Source organism: Mesoplodon densirostris, chromosome 7 (genome assembly GCF_025265405.1).
Source record: "Mesoplodon densirostris isolate mMesDen1 chromosome 7, mMesDen1 primary haplotype, whole genome shotgun sequence".
Classification (NCBI taxonomy): Eukaryota; Metazoa; Chordata; class Mammalia; order Artiodactyla; family Ziphiidae; genus Mesoplodon; species Mesoplodon densirostris.
The window spans coordinates 10,640,387-10,651,142 of NC_082667.1; the positions used below are offsets into that span (position 1 = coordinate 10,640,387).

General features: G+C 58.2%; 1 protein-coding gene across 1 annotated transcript; it reads right to left on the reverse strand.

The window, feature by feature from the left end:
- Positions 1 to 1,857: 1,857 nt before the first annotated feature.
- On the reverse strand, positions 1,858 to 8,888 carry SAXO4 (stabilizer of axonemal microtubules 4). The gene is made up of 12 exons (XM_060105139.1): positions 8,780 to 8,888; positions 8,495 to 8,612; positions 8,081 to 8,234; positions 6,933 to 7,061; positions 6,052 to 6,115; positions 5,511 to 5,623; positions 5,047 to 5,106; positions 4,849 to 4,935; positions 4,435 to 4,548; positions 4,256 to 4,350; positions 2,460 to 2,624; positions 1,858 to 1,936 (listed from the first exon to the last, which is right to left on the reverse strand). The coding sequence occupies exons 1-12, from the start codon at positions 8,886 to 8,888 to the stop codon at positions 1,858 to 1,860; spliced, it is 1,287 nt and encodes a 428-aa protein (XP_059961122.1).
- Positions 8,889 to 10,756: the final 1,868 nt, after the last annotated feature.

The following is a 10,756-nucleotide window of genomic DNA, read 5'->3' on the forward strand; positions in this document are numbered from 1 at the left end:
TTGTGTGTGTGTGCCTATGGGCAGGAGCCGCTGGTTGACCCCTCCCTCTCCCCCAACTTCACTATGGCCAGGCCGCTATTATGTCCCAGCCCTGCTGGCAAGTCTCTGGTTTGGTGACTTACCCTTGATGTTGGGGGCTATGGACCAGCAGGCCGCACCCACAGTCTGTGGGGCTGTCGGTGGGTCCTGAGTCTGGCTGGGTTTGTAGTCGAGATACTCTGTGTCCCCTCCTCCCCTCCTCCAATGCTGGAGCCAGCTGGAGCCACCCACATCCCGCATGGAGCCCCAGCCAGGCCCTGGACAGTCCCCAGGCCTGCTGCTCAAGACTGCTGGGTGCAGCCAGGCCCCAGGGCCAGCAGAGCTGTTCCACAGACTCCCACTAAGGGGTAGGGGTAGAGGTGGAGGGTGGGGACCAACTGCTGGACCACTGAGTCTGCCCTCCTGCATGCGGGGCTGGGCTGCAAGGTGCAGGGGACATCCCCGGCCGGGGGCGGCTGCTGCCTTTCTGTCCTGTGTGACTTCAAGCAGCTCACGCACCCTCCTCTCTGGGTTCAGGTTCTTCATTTATAAAATAAGGGGCTGGTGCTAGCAGGGCCACGGCGTACAATTGTATGGTTGTGTACTGCACAAAAGCACCTGGCAGAGGTGATGGAAGGCTCTGAGAAGCAGCCCAGATTCCGCCTTGCAGGCCGAGGGCCCCGGTCTCAGGCTGCAGCACCTGGAGAAAGAGAGGCTTTTTTCTTCCCGTAAGACTTTTGCTCTTTAGGTCCTGTGCTCACCTGGAGGCGTCTGCCTAGAGGGAGCCTTGTTATAATTCTCACAAAGGCACTGGGGCACCAGCCTTTGGGACCAGCCGCCACCCCTCCCAGTGTCGGTGTCCGGGGACTCCATCCACTGCGGACCCTCCTCCATCCATCTCTGGAGAGAGATCTCTGCGACTCTTCCTGCCCGGCTGTCCTCCCCTCTCCTTTATTTACGTGTATATGAGTGTATGTACGTATGTGTATATGTATGTGTATGTGTGTGTGGGTGTATATGTATGTATGTATTTATTTAACTTCTTGGCTGCGTCGCGCGGCATGTGGGATCCTAGTTCCCCAACCAGGGATCAAACCGCGCCCCCCGCGTTGGAAGACGGGCAGCGCGGAGACCTAACCACCAGACGGCCAGGGGAGTCTTCCTCCCCTCTCCTTTAAACCCAGAAGGGCCCCCGGCTGTCCTGCTTTGATCCCCTGCCCCATGCTGTAGACTTACCTCCCGCCCACCTCTGCCTCCCCCGACTCTGGCCCGCCTGCCTCTCCCTGGGACTTCCTCCCTTCCACACTTGACGGACCGCTTAGCACAGGTCCTCGGAGACCCCTACATGGGAGAGAAAACTGAGTCTCAAGAGCGAAATGCCTTGTCCAGAGCGTGACGGTGAGTCCGACCAGGCCTCCCTGACTCCAAACCTGGCCCTGGCCCCTCCAGCCCTGCACCCACTCCCCACCCTCACCCCTCCTTTCCCAGCCCCCTCTGACCACGCTGACACTGCACTGCTTCACTGCTCTTTATTTCATTAGGAAAGTAGCCGGGGAGTCCCCGGGAGAATGTGGGAATAGGGACAGTAGCCAGCTCCTGTCCCCTGGGGTCAGCAAACCTGTGCAGACAGAGATGAGGCCTGAGGGTCTCCGGTGGTCTGTGCACTCTCCCCACCCCGAGACGCCCCTGATCTCCCACTCCCCGCTCTGGGGCTAGGGTCCCCGGGCAGGGTTGGCCTGACCCCAGGGCTTAGGATGGGGGGCTGGTCCACGATGGCCACCCCTGCACGGGGAGCAGCTGTGGAGGGAGGTCCCCCAGGCCCTTACCCAGGCCTCAGGCTCAGAGGGGTGCCGTGAAGCTGCTGCCGTGGCTGCCGGGAAGTGTGGCTTGGTAGAATGGGTCAGCCGAGACCAGGGTCCTGCAGGAAGGAGGGGATGCAGGGGAGGGAGGGGTAGAGGCAGCGAGCCCGGACCTTCTCTTTCCCGCGCCCCCCCCCCCCCCCCGACCTCCGCACGGGGCCAGTGCTCAGCCGGGACGGCCAAGCCACAGAGAGTCTTTGCCGGCCGGCTCTGGGCCATGATTGGTACAAACGGGATTTCTGAGGAATTGGATTGAGCAGAAAGGTGTCAGAGAGAGGCAGAGCCCCAGTCAGTCAGCTTTGTCCCCACACACCCCACCCCACAGCTGGCAGGGAGCAGGTCGGAGCTGGCCAAATGCCTGGAAACACGAGCGCCCCGGGGACTGGGGCAGTGGGGAGCAGCCGTGCAGAGGGAGGGGTCGCTGGGCAGAGGAGGGCAGCCGCCCCGCTGGGCAGGAGAGGCAACGAACAAACCAGAGAGAGGAAATGGGCCTCTCAGATGGACAGACAGACAAAGGAGGGAGGAGAGGCCGGGGAAAGGCCTAGATGCAGCAAAGGACAGAGCAGCTGGGGGGCGTGCTACCTGCCCACGTGGGGATGCAGGCGCCGCAGGCTCTCCGTGGGGTTGGGGGTGGCCTCCAGGCGGGTGACCGGCTGGTTGAGGGCATAGCCTCCGGGCTTCTGGGGCTGGAAGCCACCTCGAGTCCAGCCTTCGCGGTCTAGACCCTTGGGGATGTTCTCGAAGTGCCTACGACACAGAAGAGTAGCTGGCGGGAAGCCGGCCTCTGTCCCCGGCAGCCTCTCTGCTCTTTTCCAGCAGGAATCTCGGCTCCAGAGGAGCACAAACTGCTGCAGGTCCTCCAGCCTCCTTGCCTTTGCCCACGCTGTTTGCTCTGCCAGGAACTCCCGAAGGCCCTGTCCACTCACTCACCTCTTACCCTGCAAGCGTGCCCTCCCTCTGCCCCTGAGCTGGGCGCCCCCCTCGGTGCCGCCCCTGAGGCTGAGACAGTACTCTGGAGGGTCAAAGACTTTTAAGAGATGCCACGCCTCCCTCCCTGGCCTGTGAACGTCTCAGGGCGTTTGACTTTTTCTTCCATTTTGCCAATTTTCACCGAGCGCTGGGCCGGGTTCTGAAGGTGCCAATATGAGCAAGATGTGGGCCCAGCCCTTGAGTTTACAAAGGGGGTGCAGAGCGATAGATAAATGAGAAAATCAGTGATTACAGCCCCTGGGGCTCTGGGCCCATGAGGAAGGAGCGGTGTGCCCGACACCTGCTGAGCGCTCAGAAAACCAGACAGGCAGGTGGGGGAAGGAGAGATGGCTGGGCCTGAGGGTCTGCGGGAGCCTGGGGAGGGGCAGGAACACAGTTGTCCCCCAACACCCAGAGTGAGGCTCCGCCCCTGCCCCTTGCCCTCCACGGGAACTGGAGCAGCCACATGCATCACGGATCTGCTGTGAGGCTCAGGTACCACTTCCACCCTCTGGGCCTCAGCGTCCCCATTCAAAAGAGGGAGCATTGAGCTCCAAGGATGGGGGGCAGCAGGGAGAGCACCCTGGGAGATGGAGGAGCTGGCGGGGAGCAGTGTGGGCGCAGATGACACAGGCTGACACACAGATGACAAAGGCCAGGAGGGGAGGCTTTTGCCTAAGAATTACACCTCCATTATCCCACTTCTGTGGTGCCCTCTCCACCCAGTCCTGGCCTGGGTAGCCTCCCCCATGACTCTAGGGCCACTTCCTCCTGGAAGCCTTCCCTGATGCCCAGGACACTCACTCCTTGCCCAGGGCTCACACAGCCCAGAGCTTACCTTTTGAGAGTGCATGGAGTCCACCTGCCATGGACTGGTTGTGGTGTCTTAGCTGATGCCCTGTTGCTCCACACAGACCCCATTGTACTCCCTTATTTCTCCCCTGTCCACCAATGGCCTGCACTGCATCTCTGGGAAAGCTGCCCTTGGGTTACTGGAGCAAGGAGGTACCTGGGATTTAATATCGCCCCTGGGGACAGCCCTTAACCAAAGATCAATGGGTGTGGGGTATGAATACCCCAGCTCTCTCGTTCCTTGGCTGGGATCATTCTGAGTTGTGTGCTTTGCACTGTTTTCTAGCATCTCCCCATGGGATACCTGGTTTAATAACACACTGTTGTTGGCTGCCATCCCTTCCCCACCCCATTACCCCCATCCCTGACCCCCTTAATAAAGGGTTCACACCCAACTCCTTGGCTTGGGGTCTGCTTCTGGGGGAACCCACATTAATCAAGTGTTGGCCTTCTTCACTCATTACTGTGAGCTCATTACTTTTCCCAGTCTCAGTCTCCCTGTCTGTAAAATGGGTCAGCTTCACAGCCCCAGATGTGGGTAGGGAAGAGGGGCTCACCCTTGGTTGTAGGTGGTCAGGTAGCGATTATCCAGGTCAGGGTCATAGGGGCTCCGGACATAGCCGGGGTTGTTAAGGCTGAACCCTGTGGGGTCCTGCATCAGAGAGATAGAGAGGGGACTTCTCAGGTCAGGAGGGAGTGGGGATTTGGGGTAGGGGCTGGGTACCCCAGGCCTTACCTTTTTCCCCATGGTCTCCCGGCCAAGCAGGGCAACATTTGTCTGTTGCATCCTCTGCGGGGGCTGGAATTGCCAGTGGTTCATGCTGCTGGGTTCTGGGCCGGAAGGGGGCACCTGCAAGGGACAGAATCACAAGAAGGGTGGCCGGGTGGCCAGGGTGAAGCAGCAGGATGGAAGGAAGGCAGGCAGAGGCCCATGCGGCCCCACTGAGGTCACGGCTTTGAACACACCCCTCACTTGCCAGCCCCTGGGCCTTTCCCCCTCCACCCAGGGGTCCTTCCTCTGCATCTCCAAATATCCTGATTCTTCCCATATTGCACTGCCCGGATCAAATGCCACAAGGTCCAAGAAACCTCCTTGTCTCCTCCCCTCTTAGTGCTCCCTTCTCTGAAGGAGCCCCCCGAGGCCACTCACTCTGGGGTTCAGAGTCCTCTCATTCACTTGGCTGAAGCCGGTCTCCTGCTCGGAGCCTCTGGCCAGCACCGGCAGGAACTCATCCCCCTAAGGCAGCAAAGCAGCCCCTGGCACGTCTTCCGGCACCATCCCAATTGCCCCACAGGAGGACCTCAGACTGTGGCACAGACATTCCCCTCCAACCCTGGCTCAGCTTACATGAGGATGGGTCATGGGGAGAAAGTCTGACTTGGTGACACTCCGGCCGGGGAGGAGGACCTGGAAAGAGGCCACAGAGGAGCATCAGGCTGCTCAGCTGCTCCTTTGTCCTGAGCGCAGAGAAGGGCTCAGCACAAATGGGTATAGTTGGACTTACAAAGGAAAGGGGAGAGTTTGGGAAGAAGGGAGAGGAGGGCATGACGCTGAATGGGAACCAGCAGTCCAGGGTTCTTGTCTGAACTCTCAGTGACCTTGGCTATGCTGCTTTTCCTCTTTGGACCTCAGTCTTCTCATCCAGAAAATGGGGGAGTTGGACCAAAGTGGTGGTTTTCGCCCAAGCTCTTTCATCTTGTGTTTGGGCAAAGGCTTCCGCAGCTCATATATATACATTTTTAAAGCTAGAAACCCCCAGACTGGAGAGCTTCGATCACCTTGAAACTCTAGTGGGGCCCAGCCTGACTTACCGGGTCCCCAGGGAGGACCTGGGAGGGCGGCTGGAAGATGATGGGGTTCTTGTTGGAAGCTTCGGTTAAGCCAGTCTCCTCCTTGGCCCCAGTTGATTTCTTCTGCAAGAGATCTGCAAAAGACAGCCCCTCTGTGCTGGCCTGGGACCAGCAGGCCCCACCAACGTGGCCACCAGTGGCTCAGTGTCCCAGAAGGTGGAGGGGGAGCTGGTTCCAAGGATCTGGAGGCCGGAGCCGCCAGGATCATGGGCAACAGGGAACTCCAGAGTCCAGGGCAGAGAGCAAGAGGGGAGAGCAAAAGGAAGGGCAAGCCTCAAACAGCCCTCCTGAGCAAGAGAGTTGTCCTTTGGAGATCAGCAGACCTAAAGCACAGAGGTCAGCCCAGGGGAGATGGTTTCCCCAAGCTGCCGATATGTCCTTCTGTCTTCCGCTGGTGCCTTCTTAGCCCTGTGCCAGCTCTGGGGTCCCCGGGGGTCTCTCCCAAGGGTCGGGAATAGGGAGGTGTAGTGCGAGGCCTGAGCTTAGACTCACGCCTGCCTACCTGGCTGGTTTGAAGGCTCCTTGAGATACTTGGGATTATACTCGGAAGTCATGAAGCGGGGGCCCTGGAACACAAAGAGTGGAGCAATGGGGGACGCAAGGTAGACCAGGGCCCGAAGTCAGTGGGGGCAATGCTGGCTCTCCGGTCCTCTGTGCTTTGAGTAGACCTGCATGCTCCCACACAAGTCTCTCTCTGATCAGGCATCACAGCGCCAGAAATTCCACCAGGAGAGCACAGTTCCTCCATGACGATGAAAACAAAGTCACGTCCCACACTGGACTCCAGTAATGAACAACGGGACCCAGAGCCCCTGGGACCCAGAGCAGGAGGGGCCCAAAGAGAGGAGAGAGGCTGATGGAAGGAAATGGGTGCTCACAGTGCACTGGGCCACTGGATGGGATCAGGAGAGAAGGGAGCTCAGCTATTAAATCCCAAGATACATGTAAGGAAGCCCGTGAGGGCCACTTTGCTGCTGCCTTGGAAATACCAAATATCAAACCCTTGGCTCGCGCTAGTCTTTTTTTTTTTTTTTTTTTTGCAGTACGCGGGCCTCTCACTGTTGTGGCCTCTCCCGTTGCAGAGCACGGGCTCCGGATGCGCAGGCCCAGCAGCCATGGCTCACGGGCCCAGCCGCTCCGTGGCACGTGGGATCTTCCCGGACCGGGGCACGATCCCGTGTCCCCTGCATCGGCAGGCGGACTCTCAACCACTGCGCCACCAGGGAAGCTCCCCGCCCTAGTCTTTTTGAGTGTGTGTGCCCCGATTCCACACTGAGCTGGCTGCTTGGGGGAGTCAGCACAGAACCTGTCTCAAGGAAGCGGGAGGAGGTGGGTCTGGCCCCTCTGCCCGGCCCAAGGCCCTCATCGGGGCCACCCACTCACGTGTCGGGCATCCTCCCACTGCAGCGAGCCCTTGTTCTGCTGTTGGTGGAGCAAGGACACTTCCTTGGGCTCCAGCCCCTTGATGGCCTGGGGCCCATAGTCCTGGGTGTCAAAATGGACCTTCCTGACCTGCGAGGACAGAGCAGCCAATTACCCTCCAGGTGAGGGGATGGCAATCACTTCTTGACTCTGATTCTGCCCTTGACCCCTACAGAGTATCTGCACAGCAGCTTGAGGGGTCCCTTTATGATGAAGCTGGGCCATATCCCTCCCCTGCTCAAAGTCCTGCAGTATTCCCATTGCACTCTGGGTAGGATCCCATGTCCTGACAGTGGCCCACAAGGACCTAAGCTCCTCACTCCGCTCCAGCCACCTGCCTCCTTGCTGTCCCTCCTCCCATCAGGTGCTCCCACCTCAGGGCCTTTGCACTTGCTGTCTGCATTGCCGGGAATGCTCTTCCCTTACTTTGCTGCATCCGGAGGAATACTGACATCCCTCAAGTTTTTGTCTAATGTCTCCATAGTAAGCTCTTTTCTGACCCTCCTGGCTTGCAGGTCCAATTCCTTCACTTCTGCTTCAGTCCTTGCCTCTTCCCTGTTATATTTTTTCCCAGCACTTATCACCTTCAGAAATCGAGGAGGTGTTTAGAACATATTGGTTGCCTGAACGAATGAATGACAGAATCCATTCTGGTGGTGGTGATGATGATAAGGATGATGGTCATACAATGATAGAAATGAAGAAGATGGGGATGATAATGACAAAAGTGAAAGTGACAGCAGCAGTGGGGATGGTGATGTGGGCATGGAGATGTGGATGGGATGGGGGAGGTCATGGGGAAGGGGATGGGGTTGGGGTGGGGAGGGAACAGGACTGGAGGTGGGGATGGTAGAGATGATGATGGTGACAAGAATGGGGATGGAAATGGAGGGGGAGGGGATGGGGGGTGGGGGTGAGGTCAAAGGTGATAAAGGTGAGGGGACCCCAGCCCACACTGTGGCTCCTCCATGTCCAGTCATCTCAGCCTTGACCAACTCTGGGCAGTGCAGCCCCAGCCTCTGGAGGGATCCCCACCCTGTCCACCCTCTAGCCGTTCCTCTGCCCCAGGTTAGGGTCCCCCTCCATCCTGGTCCTGGCCCAGCACTGACCTCCCTGGTGGGGGTGGCTGTCCGGGCCTTCTCCCAAGAGGAGCCAGGGTGGGTCTGGTGCATGTTCCAGGGCAGTGGGTATTTGCCATCAGGCACCTCCAGGGGACGGGAGCTCTGACTGGTCACGGTCTGGAAGTTGTTGCAGACTTGTTCCCTGAGTGGGGGCAGGAGCGGGAGCTATTACCACCAGGGCCAACTCCCCTTGTCCCCTGGAGGCTTCCACCTCCCTCAGACCTCCCACAGCAGCCTCGGGAGTCTGCTTGCCTTTGGGGCCCAGGCTGAGGACCAGGCCCTGAGTCCCCCAGGACCCCGGACCCCATGCGCGGAGCTTGGAGTTGGTCTGATGAGGTCCGATGGCCCTGAGGGCTAAGGCCCGGGAGGGCAGGGGGTGAGGAGGGGTTGGACCGACTGTACCCCATGGCCGGGTTGTCCAGGGCATTGAGATTGGGTTGGCATGAGACCACAGGCCGGTAATTTGATTTGTAGCCTGTGCCTTGGTGACTGCCCATGCGGGGCTTGAAATCCTCCCGACCTGCCAGAGGGGAAGCAGTCAGAGAGGACTCAGGGTCAGCAGAGCGGCAGAGCAGTGACCAGCGCTTCCCAGGCAGGACCAGCATCCCCCCGCACCAGGGGTCTAGGAGGGCGTCCCCACTCCTGCCCCGTGCCCTGGGCGTGGCTCCTATACAAAGGTGCCCTCACCGTAGGCTGTGCAGTAGCTGGTGGTGTAGAATTTCAGGGGGTCTGTGCAGCCCCCCGAACTCATCTTCACAGAGGGGGAGACAACCCCCAGGGGGAGTTTCCCCATCATGATGCTGTGGGGCAGGGCCCCCGGGGGGCCTAGGAAGGAAGCACAAGAAGCCCCATAGGTCTGGCAGCCCAAGGGCCCCGAGCCTGCCCCAGGCCCAGGCTGTGGAGACCACAGAGGAGGTGATGGAAGCCCACACAGCGGCCCTTCCCCCAGGTCTGTGCCTTTCCACCGACACCCACACCCAAAACTGAAGAAAGGACTAGTAATCATCAACACCTGTGTACCCTGTGTCTCATCTCACCTTCCTCACACCTTATCACCAACCCCTTCCCCCATTTTACAGCTGGGAAACTGAGGTTCCAAGTGGTGAAGGATTAGCTCATAATAGGTAGTAGAACCGGGATTCTGACCCAGGGTATCCGACTCCTCAGCTCCTGATCTTTACCCCCACGTGCCCTCTTCTGGGAACTGAATAGCCAGACAATCGCCTACCCTGAGAACTCTTGGCCACCCCAGCTGGGAAGCTCACTCCCAGCCCCAGGCTCCTTGTCTTTCCCTAGGGTCCCTCGGCCTTGCCCACCTCCCACCAGAAGTTGGCTCAGCTCTCATGGGCCCAATCACCCAGCTGGCCCCACCCTTACCTGCCCTCTGCAGGGGCTCTGAGGTAGGGCAAGAGGCTGCAGGAGGCAGGCGCTTCTCCACAGAAGCCTGAGCCCTCGGGCAAGTGGCCAGGCCAGAAGAAACAGTGCGTTGCCTAGCAACAGGTGCCTAGCAACAGTGTCCCCACGCCTTGGAAGCCCTTCTGAAGCTAGGGCCCACTGAGGGGCTGACCTGGCCAGGAGGGGAGGCCAGGAGCTGCCCAGGCAAGGTACTGCCTCCATGGCTCCAGCCCCTGTCGTGGTGTCCCTCACCAGAGCCAGGCAGAATTGCTGTCTGAGTGACATGAAATAAAAGATAATCCTGAACAATCACTCCAATTTATTGAGTACCCACTTCTCATCAGACACTTTACATCTTTTATCTCCAGTCTTCTGAACAGCTCTTCCAGGTAGCTATTATTATCCCTCTTTTCACACAGGGAAAAGGAGGGTTAGACAAGCAAAGTGACTTGGCTGGCCAGAGATCTCACAATCAGAAAATAGCAAAGTTGAGATTCAAATGTGGGTGGGTCCAGATCCCACTCTTAAGCCTCGGGGTAAATTAATGTTGCCTATGTTCTGCTAAAGCCAAGTCTGTACCAAGCTCTTTTACACACATTACCTTGCATAATCCCCCAAACCACCCTGTGAACTGGCTACTGTTATTCTAGGTCCAATAAACCACAGCAGTGAAGAGTGTGGTTCAAACCTGATCTGTCGCCTTTGATGAGATATTTATCTTCTGAATGCCCCCATTTCCTCATCTTCATCGAGGGTTGTCTCTGGACCTGTCTCCTAGGGCTGTTGGAAGATTTGATGAAAGAGTGGATTCAGCACCTGGCAGGTGGTTGATGTTCGGTTTTTAAAAGCTCTTCTTAGCTTTATTTTGCAATGGGAAAGGTGGGGCCCAGGCCTCACGGCTAGCGGAGGAAGTCTGGATTAAACAGACGTGAGCCAGATCCACAGGCCATGCTCCTTCTGTGAGGGCTCATTTGCCTCACATCGACTCTAAGGCTTGTGAATGTCTAACAGTTGGATCTCTGGGGACTGAGCGGTTGTGTGTGTGTGTGTGGGGGGGCGAGTGTCCTGATTTGCAGCATTTGTCGATTTCTATGGTGTAAACACGCCCATCACGGTTGCTTTCAAACTACCAACGCAATGTTACTGAAAAGGGAATTGGGTAGACAAGGTCAGCAGCCCACCACAATTATAGTACTTCCACCATAGGGATACAGTAGTTGGAAGTAATCCCAAGAGCATAAATGACAGGAAAATATGGGAATGTAATGA